The sequence below is a fragment of the Oryzias melastigma genome, linkage group LG3 (genome assembly GCF_002922805.2).
Source record: "Oryzias melastigma strain HK-1 linkage group LG3, ASM292280v2, whole genome shotgun sequence".
In the NCBI taxonomy this organism is placed as follows: domain Eukaryota; kingdom Metazoa; phylum Chordata; class Actinopteri; order Beloniformes; family Adrianichthyidae; genus Oryzias; species Oryzias melastigma.
Window position 1 is genome coordinate 18,952,771 of NC_050514.1, and position 9,437 is coordinate 18,962,207.

The window sequence follows — 9,437 nt, forward strand, 5'->3', positions numbered from 1 at the left end:
GTCAGTAGAGTTTGATTAATTGCTTGAAAAGGAGTGGGAAGAAGCAAATTTATATAATCCCAACCCTATTTAATTGCTTCATTTAACTGTTTTGCATAATTATGCTAAATGGTTACTTTTTTTGTTAAATTCCTAATAGCAAAGTGAAGTGCTTGTTGACTATTGATTGATCTCATCAAACATTATTTCAGTAAACGGTAACATCAATCATACACCATGTAACAGATATGTAATACTCATTGATTATCATCAAAATACAATGTCATATTGATGCAGAAAAATAATTACACACATTGAGATCAAGTTTTAAAGTGACGATAGAGTGCTTATTAATCATTCTCTGAAAGAATTCTTATATATTTTCAGTAAACATTAAGATTCACACAATATGTAATAATCATTGATTATCTTTAGAACACATAATTACATTAGTTAGTGTTTTTTAAGCAAAACCTTATCTTGAACAAAATATTAAAAACAAAACAAAAAAACATTAGAAGTATAGTGCAACCCGTTGCAACCATAGACTGTAAAAACAATATACAGTCTGGTTGCAACAGGCACTCTTTTTTTCGACCGTCTATTATTTACGTGGGTTTGTCACCCCGCCAAACATGTTGTATCCCCTGCTGACGCTTGGGAGTTGTCGTTTCCTGTGTCCTGGGAGAAAGACAACTCCCTTTTGATTAAACTACATTTCCCAGAAGCCACGAAATTACAGTGTTTTTAACGGCCACATCCGGTCATACTGCAACAGCCGCTGAGCTGGTTGTAAACAGCTGCCTGATTTGCGGATTCACACCGTAGTTTCTTGTAAGTTATTGTATTTTTGGTTTTTTTAATGCAATATTTCTTCAAATAGCGTTATTAAATCTGAACGGCACTGTCGACGCGGGTATAGTTGTACGTTATAGTAGAGTCATGGCTTCAAAATATGTGGTGTTCGACATAAACCTGTAATTTCAGATAAAGTTAGTAGCTTGAAAACGGGTTATCTCTTGAGTCCTATCCCGGGTAAAACCCAAATACATATATTAATTCATTAATTGGTTGTATAATCATTTTAGAGAAAGTGCAAGACCTCAGCGGAAGCTGTTTTCACTTTCATGTCGTGCTCCTTTGCATCATTTGCTAGTTTTTCTCTGTGACCACCAGAGGTCGCTGTCTTTTGTATGCATTGTACATGCCCATGTGTGTGACATGTTGATCTTTAATTGAAGTCTTCTGCAGACCCACATGCTTATTGCTGACAAAAATGTCGGAACCATCCAGTGATACAGAGTCATCTTGTGGCTGGAGTATTATTAGCAATGAGGTAAACTATCACAAACTTGTTTAAAACAACTTTTTATTAGATAGTTGTAATGTTTGTTTTTTTATTTACATTTTTTACAGGGTTCAGATATTGAGACTTTGGGGCCAGAGGCTACTGCTGAATTTGGAGCTGAACTGTTAGAGCACTCCACACTGGAAGAGCCACTGCAGCTGGACTCACAAACTTTAGCTCCGGGTAAATATCATAATTATTGTTGTGTAATAGAGTTGCAGGCGATGACAAAGCATAAACCTAGAAGTTGTAACCATATGGTATCTCCTCTTAAATTATTGTGTTCATATTAGCTCCAAAACAGGCCTAGCTTTTAATAAGATTATGAATATATTTAGGTATAATGAAAACTTTTAAATGCTGTTAAATGTTTGTTTTTGTGTTTTGTCTTTTTGTCATGTCCTTCAGCTTTAGTTGAGACTGCTCAGTCCCTCCATGACACACTGGAAGAACAGGTGGTAGATAAAACACTGTACTGTCTGAGCACAAAAGCACCTGAAAATGATGTGCGTCACCAGTCATTCACTATTATGTTGTTGTGCCCACCTTTATAGACTAATGTGAACATATCTTGTTTAGGTGGAAGGCGAGGCTGCAGGGAAGGAACCTGTGTTATCCTCCAGTGATCTTTCTGATATTGTGACACTGGGAGATGTGAAGGAGGACGAGCATACGGAGGAGGAAGCACCCATACATGAGGACTTGTACCTCGGCACGTCCAGCAGCAGCCACTACGCCTTCACTTCTGCAGCTGCAGAGACTGGTACGCACAGTCCCACACACTCATTTGCATCGAACAGCTCTCATGTTTTCTCGAACAAACTGGTAATTCCAGTCTGACTCAAAATGTCAACAAAGAGAAAGTCAACACAAGAATTTCTCCTCAGATTTTTTGTTCAGTCAGTGGAACTTCCCGCAGAGTTTGATGAACTTAAGCTTTCGTCTGAGAAGTCGATTTGCTGGAGGCCACTCTCTTACAGGTGGATTGATTGAAACTGGAGTGATTCTGTTGACGCCATGCTTGTTTCTCAGCACTCCGGGCTAATTCTGACAAGTTTGAATGATTTTAGCTGAAAGAATGCAGCTAAAAAGGCTGTGCAAGTGAAAAACTACCAAAACTAACAACAGTGAAACACAGAAAAGTCAACATGCATAGTATGAAATGATTAAATATAAATGATTTTGAAAGAAATAATTGATTTCTGTTCACTTTATTCTAAAGACAAATTCACTTTAAGCTTTTAAAACAGAAATAAATTCCTTGATTGATATTGTGCATGTTGATATAATAGTGACAGAGCATTTTCAATTGATTGTGTAAGAAGTCACATCTCACAAATGCAGAATATTATTACAACTGAACATGTCTTTGTTTTGTATCTGCATGTTTGAAGTATGTAAATATGATCTTCAAATTGCATTATTTTCCTTTGCAGTTAAACTGTTTTGACTTTGTTCTTCTCCGCATCTCTTCACGCCATATGTAGTTTTCCCCGTGCAGCAGCCAGCAGTGACTAACTCCAGCAGCAGCGAGGACGAGGCTGAACGAAGCTCTGGTGTTCTGATAAGAAGACGAAGGGTGAGGAGAAACACAGCAGGTGTGACAGACCCAGAGGACGAGGAACAAGAGGCGCTCGTACTGGAATCACGATCAGCTGATGAGAAGGACGAGAGGCCAGAGGAAGAGGAACAAGAGCACGAAGAAGAGCAGGAAGAGGCTGAACCGACTGCTGCTGCAAATGATCTAGGTCATAGCTGGGACGGAAGCATCCTCAACAAATGTGTCCTGCTTGCTCTCATCATAGCCATTAGCATGGGCTTTGGCCACTTCTATGGTAAGAAGCTCAAATCAACTCAAAAGATTTAACGCAAATTATTAATTCTAACATTTAGATTTTTACTATTTTTTTCTGCACTTATATTTGGGTTATTGATTTTTGTGAAAATCATTGTTTTTATCGGAGATGTTAAAAAAATTGAGAGAACACAACTTCAGCTCAAACATGGGTTCAATCATACACCGCTGTATTTCATATCTATTCTTCCAGGTACATCCCAGATCCAGGAAAGGCAAAAAATTATGGATAAAACCAAAGTGAATGAGCTTGACGGTGTGAGAGATCTGATTCAGCAACATGCAGGAGATCAAAGTTTGTCAAACCAGGTCTGTGACAACACAACCAGGCTTTTTCTATGATTTTCACTTATTGTTATGTTTTTTGAATAAATGTTTTGTTACAAGTTTGCTTTTTAAAAAAGTATTGAAGCTTGATGTTTAATAATTTAGGAAAATATAATTAGATTTTTGTTGTTTCTCACTCTCATCCAGATAATTGGCTCTGACTATGACAACTTGGATGAGAAACAAATCATGTTGCTGCTCACAGAAGTTATTAAAAAATTAAAGAAAGAGAACCAGGAACTCATCAAAAAACAGGAGCACATACAGGTAACCTTGATATTAATGTTCAAGTGAGTTATCAGTCAAAAATGTAGCTACACAAATGCACTTTCTTTATTGTTCAATGCAAAATGCTGTGTTCTGTGTTAACTACTGAAGATTTTCCCCTTGTCTCGCCAAGGCCAAGAACGATGAGCTGAAACTGTTGCTGAAACAGGCAGCAGAGGACAACCATCAGCTAAAGATCTGGCTTCAAGACGGGGAAAAGTCTTTGTTCGTCTTACAGGAGGAGCTAGGAAACCTGCGCTCCAAGGTCAGGGATCTGGAAGCAGCAGCAGCTGGAGCCGACTCTCTCCTGCTGGAAAACCAGAGCCTGAAGGAGCAGCTGGAGGACGAAAGGCAGCTGGCAGTTGGCATCCAGATCCACAATGAAAACATGGAAGCTGAAGCACAGATTCTGAGATTAAAGTTTGACAAGGAGAAGAGAGTCACAGAGGAGCTCAGGGAAGAGGTGAGTCAACTGAGGAGTCTCATCCCTGAAGCTGGAAAGGAAGCGGGTGCAGATGTGGAGGAACTGCAGTCCCACCTGATGGAGCTGGAGAAGAAGCTCAGCTTCGAGCAGCAGCGCTCCGATCTGTTTGAGAGGCTTTATGTGGAAACCAAAGAAGAAAGAGTCAAAGGAGACAGAGAGTCCAAACAGAAGAAAACTAAACCGGGCATGGCAGGGAAAGTGAAAGAGACCTTTGATGCTGTGAAAAACTCCACCAAGGAATTTGTCCACCACCACAAGGAGCAGATCAAGAAAGCTAAAGAAGCTGTTAAAGAGAATTTAAGGAAGTTTTCTGATTCTGTTAAATCAACTTTCCGACACTTCAAGGATTCGGCATCGACATTCCTTAACAAAGCTCGAGGTTTTTATAAGAAAAATAATGGCAAAAATTCAGAGGATTCTTGGGAGCACACATCCCACAGTTATCCTCACAACACCCGAAAATCCACCTGGAAAGCACACGAAGATCAAACGAGCAGCAGTCATCAAGCCAGGATGAAAGGATGCACCGGGGTCTTCGACTGTGCCTACCAGGAGTCCATGAGCCTTTTCAACAAAGCCACGGAGCCCATCAGGGCCGATGAATTCCACCAGCTGCTCCGCAGCTATCTGCAGCAGGAGGTGGACCACTTCCACCACTGGAAGGAGCTGGACGCATTCTTAGGCAACTTTTTCCACAACGGGGTGTTCATCCATGATCAGATGTTGTTCACTGACTTTGTGAGTGAAGTTGAAGACTATCTGACAGACATGCAGGAGCACTACAGCCTGGATGAGGATGTGTTTGGAGATCTTGATGACTTCATCTACAGACACTTCTTTAGAGAATCGTATGCAAAGAGTTTCAGCCCTCGGTAAGACTTCTGTCGTTCTAAAAACTGTGTTAACACCGACTTTCTGGGGTGGGGGTTTACACTTCTTGTTTTTTTTTTCTTTTTAACCAGAGATGCTGCACTTTATACTTATCTTGTCAGTGTTTTGGGTGCATCATAACAGTTTTGTGTTTTGCACCCCACAGCGGTCCATTTGAAAGACCCAACGAGGACACCAAAGAGGAGCTGAGGGCGAGGCACCAACAGCGGAAGCAGCACAAAGCCAGATCTCGGCAGCACAGGGGCCGCAAATGTAGGAGAGCAGGCCGAAGCACAGACCCACATCTGACCGATGTTAAAATAGAACTGGGCCCGATGCCGTTTGACCCCAAATACTGACAACATCTCATCCAGTTTAACATCAAAGCTTCAATATTTTGGGTTTTTTTCTCCCCCCAATTTCAAAGTCACTTTTTTTATAATGTTGCACAGGCGTATGCTACTGCTACTCATGAGAGTTTTATGGTAATTTCTGGTAAGTAAAAAAAAAAGCATTCATTGCAATTCTCTTCAAGATTTTACAGATATTCATTTGGAATCTATTAGTGCCATGTTTACAAATTGTAAAATCCAAGAAAGCACCTTCACATATCCACCTGTATTGTGGCTTTGTGTCTATTGTGTATTGTTTTAACCTTCTTCATTTAAATGAGTTTGTTGAGGATGCAGTTCTCTGATCAGATGCTGTTTTGAATCATTCCACCTTGAAGTTGTTTCGACTGAAGCTTGCAATTTTATTTCCCTCTTGCTGACATGGTAAAAATGAAACTGGAAAAAAATGTCATCGCTAGTCGTTTTTTTTCTTGAGTCTTTATTTGACACAAAAAATATAAAAAAGCATATTTATTTCAACTGCAAAATGATAACATGTTGCTTAGGGTCTCAACAATTGTTCCAGTGTTTTTCAGTGCCTTTCATAAATAAAAATGCTTCCTCCAACTTTTCCCTCTGGAAAGTGAGTGTGAAATATCTCTGCAGTTCTGACAAATTCATTCCGCTGCAGAAATGCTGAGATTTCCTGCAAAAAAAAAAAAACATGAAAAAGTCACATCTATTTACCAATATATTAATTATTTGTTACCTTTTCCAAAACGTTGAACAAAACCAAATGTGTTGGCAGAGAGGATTTGTATGGAAATGACGTTCTGAGCCAGAGCAGAGGGTCTTCATAAAATCTGTCGGCCTCATCAAAGTATCCCTCCTCTCCGAGATCTGGAGGACATTCCAGAAACCTCATCTTTAGTGGGCAGTGGATGTGACTGAGGAGATTTAAAAAAAAATCTGTTATTTAATGGTTTTCTCTCTGTGCTTTCGTTAAATTCTGGCATTTCAACATTGTTTTCAAGCTACTCCTTAAATAAGTTTTTTTTTTCCAGATTTTCAAGGAAATCCATCTGTTCCGTTAAAAAGAATAAAGCTAGGACAGGTTCAAAACATAGAATTTAACAGTCAGCTCAAAAGGTTAGGCCCAAATATATCAAATGTTAAGTCTTAAATACAACAAAAAGAGTGTATTCAATTTAACATCAGATGGAAAACACGTTTTTGGAGCCAGACTTTCTGAGTTGGCCATTATCTACTGCAGTGAATGAAGAAAGTCTTTCTGGCATAACAGGCCACCTAGGAGCTGCTTCAGATCATTAAACTAAAATTTGTTCCAGAGTACAATTTACTTGGTGAGCTGATCTGGCTTCTGCTTCAAACAGGAAGTCAAAGTGTTGTTGTGGGCAGCTCATCTGCAGCTGCTGAACGATGCTGTACCTGTAAAAGGGCGTGGAGTGGCAAGGCATGAGGAAGAGGACATCTGGCTGAGCATGAGTGGAGTTGCCTTTAACGTCACAAAGCTTCTGTATGTGGATCATGACGTCCAGAGTTCCTCGCTGGTGAATGAGGCCCGTGTAAAGAGCGGGAATCAGGTTGGCCACCAGCAGGACAGCAGCCGCACTTCGGCGATGAGCTTTCAGATGAGTCAATGATGCTCCTGTGGGAAGACAAACATCTGAGCGCATCCTTCTGGGAGCAGCCGCATGCTGGACTTTAGAGGGTTAAACCAAGAACTGACCACAGAAGAGCATACAGAAAGGCAGGACGGGGTAGATGAACCGGAACTCCTTATGAGGAAGAAAACTGAGGAGGGAGAATAATGTTTATTTATCATTTTCAAGCATTTAAATTTCAATAAAAATGTTTTAAAAAATCAATAACCCTCAAAAACATGGAAAATGATTATATACTTTCTGAGTATGCAAGAAAATAAAACAATAATATCATCAAAAGGTAAAGAGAGCCTCACCTGTACACCCCGATGGTCCAGACGACTGCTGCCAGGAGGATTTTGTACTTTCTGAAGGCGAGAATACATCCGTGAAGAAAAAATGGAAGGTGTGGTCCAATCACCACGGCAAAGCCCTGGCTGATGTACCAGTGCCAGGGGTGAGAGCCATAGAAATCAGCCACACCGTGGAAGATGTTGAGCTTGAGAAAGTTGAATTGCACCAGCGTCCACTGGAAGAAAGATATACTGTTAGATCCGACTTCTAACACCGTAGCCACGGTCGGGTTATTGGTTTACCTTTTTGTAGAACATGCAGTCGATCAGAGCAGAAATGACAAGAGCAAATGTCCTGATGGTGACAACACGGACACACAATGAGGCTGAGAAGAGCATCAGCAGCTGAATGTAAAGATGAAAACACAAACCCGATAGGAATGTAGTTGTGAGTGACGAGACTCAGTTTATGCTCCTCCTGCCAGAAATGATGCATCAACAGAGGAAACCAGACAATCAGGGCCGTTGGTCGGACTATCACAGCCAAGCTCACCAGGGCCAAGTACTTCTTACTAAAAATAAAAAAAGAATTTATGAGTAACAAGCTTGAGATATTGGTGCAAACGAACATGAACATGAGGACACCTGCTGTGTGTTTTGGATCCAGGCAGAGGAAAGTAGCAAAGAGCCAAACAAGTGAGGGTGGTCTCGGTGCTGTTGGTCAGAGTCCGAGTGCAGCAGAACCAGGAGAACCAGGAAACCATGTGGCAAAAAAACTGGATGACATAACAACATGAGGACTTAAAGGTGAGAAGCCGTAAACTTTTGACTGCAGATCCTCCTCAAGACTTCTTTGTTTGTAAAACTATGCAATGAAGTCAGGGCTCCAAACTAGAGGGTGAAATATTAAAAAAAGGAAAAAAAATACCAAAGAATACCAAAAAATAGTTAAATGATCTCAACAAAAATATGTGTATATTTTAACATTTCAAATCAGCATTGGATTCATCGAGAACACTCCAGCAGACTATTAATTACAATCTAAAAGACAAAAGGCTGCTGCTTACTGAAAGAGTCAAATTCAAGAACTTTCACTTACTGTCCATTTGGCCATGTTGTGGTTTTCCAGCGATCGGATGAGAAAGAAGAATTTTGTGTCAGCAAACGCTGCCAGAAGAGCTTGAGCGACTCTTGGAAGCCAAATCTTCAGAAACAGCAAATGAATAAATTTCATAAATGTCTATCTTAACAAATATAATCATTTTTCTTCATAGTTAAACAAAGAAACTTACCAGGAGATTAACTGAGTCGTGGTTTAACAAGAGTAGGATTTTGTACAGACATGCATAGAAAAGAGGATACACAAATCCTCTTATTCCAGCTTTCCATTCCCAGGTCAGATACCCATAAGTCCAGCAGTTAAGGTAATAATAGCACAAAATCTCACAATTATATAACATGCAAACTGCTAATTTTGTGACAAACATGTTTGTTTTTTAATTGTTACTAGCTGTTTTTTGTAGTAAGTATGACACCTGTGTCCATGCATGCTCTTCAATTCTACTCAGTTGCTGGAGTTGACATTTGTTTAATTAAAGTAAAAGAATCAGAATTTAAAGCAAACATTTGACATGGCAAAATTAAGCATACATGTCTCAAAGTTCCAACAGAAATACAGAAGGTTGCTGCACTTTTGTGAGCATTAACCAATTAGACGAGGGGTGTAACGATTAATTGATTTATACTCTTACAATCCAACCAGATCGAAATGTCTGAGGTTATTTTTTAATCAAATCAAGTTGACCAATACCATTATAAAATCCATCACAGCAGACAACAGACGTGTGATGCAACAAAAAATTACCATTCTGTCATCGCAGTTCAATGTGTGGAAAGACGTGTGACCAGAGTTTGGTATAATGTTCTAATAATGTTCTGTTGGTCTTAATTTGATGTGGAAAAACAACAGTGGGCTGAACTTAATGAAGCTGAAATGTGAATGGATTTGCACAGTGGCG

General features: G+C 39.8%; 2 protein-coding genes across 3 annotated transcripts in view; one reads left to right on the top strand and one right to left on the bottom strand.

Moving 5' to 3' along the window:
• The first annotated feature begins 268 nt into the window (after window positions 1-268).
• On the top strand, window positions 269-6,093 carry ccpg1 (cell cycle progression 1). Of its 2 annotated transcripts, none has more exons than XM_024295667.2 (10): window positions 269-813; window positions 1,221-1,315; window positions 1,396-1,510; window positions 1,736-1,833; window positions 1,907-2,090; window positions 2,815-3,162; window positions 3,376-3,491; window positions 3,657-3,776; window positions 3,910-5,132; window positions 5,297-6,093. In XM_024295667.2, the coding sequence occupies exons 2-10, from the start codon at window positions 1,256-1,258 to the stop codon at window positions 5,487-5,489; spliced, it is 2,457 nt and encodes an 818-aa protein (XP_024151435.1). In that variant the 5' UTR covers window positions 269-813; window positions 1,221-1,255; the 3' UTR covers window positions 5,490-6,093. The 2 variants fall into 2 exon arrangements, with proteins under 2 accessions (XP_024151435.1, XP_024151436.1); XM_024295668.2 differs by having other exon boundaries at window positions 1,231-1,315.
• pigb (phosphatidylinositol glycan anchor biosynthesis, class B) overlaps window positions 5,942-9,437 on the bottom strand; it is a 5,345-nt gene continuing 1,849 nt past the window's right edge. The window contains exons 3-12 of the mRNA XM_024295669.1: window positions 8,712-8,829; window positions 8,519-8,623; window positions 8,065-8,195; window positions 7,851-7,991; window positions 7,723-7,774; window positions 7,444-7,655; window positions 7,213-7,277; window positions 6,912-7,131; window positions 6,232-6,409; window positions 5,942-6,168 (exon numbers count right to left, since the gene is read on the bottom strand). Coding sequence (XP_024151437.1) covers window positions 6,055-6,168; window positions 6,232-6,409; window positions 6,912-7,131; window positions 7,213-7,277; window positions 7,444-7,655; window positions 7,723-7,774; window positions 7,851-7,991; window positions 8,065-8,195; window positions 8,519-8,623; window positions 8,712-8,829 — 1,336 coding nt within the window. The 3' untranslated portion in view covers window positions 5,942-6,054. The remainder of the gene's footprint in view (window positions 6,169-6,231; window positions 6,410-6,911; window positions 7,132-7,212; window positions 7,278-7,443; window positions 7,656-7,722; window positions 7,775-7,850; window positions 7,992-8,064; window positions 8,196-8,518; window positions 8,624-8,711; window positions 8,830-9,437) is intronic.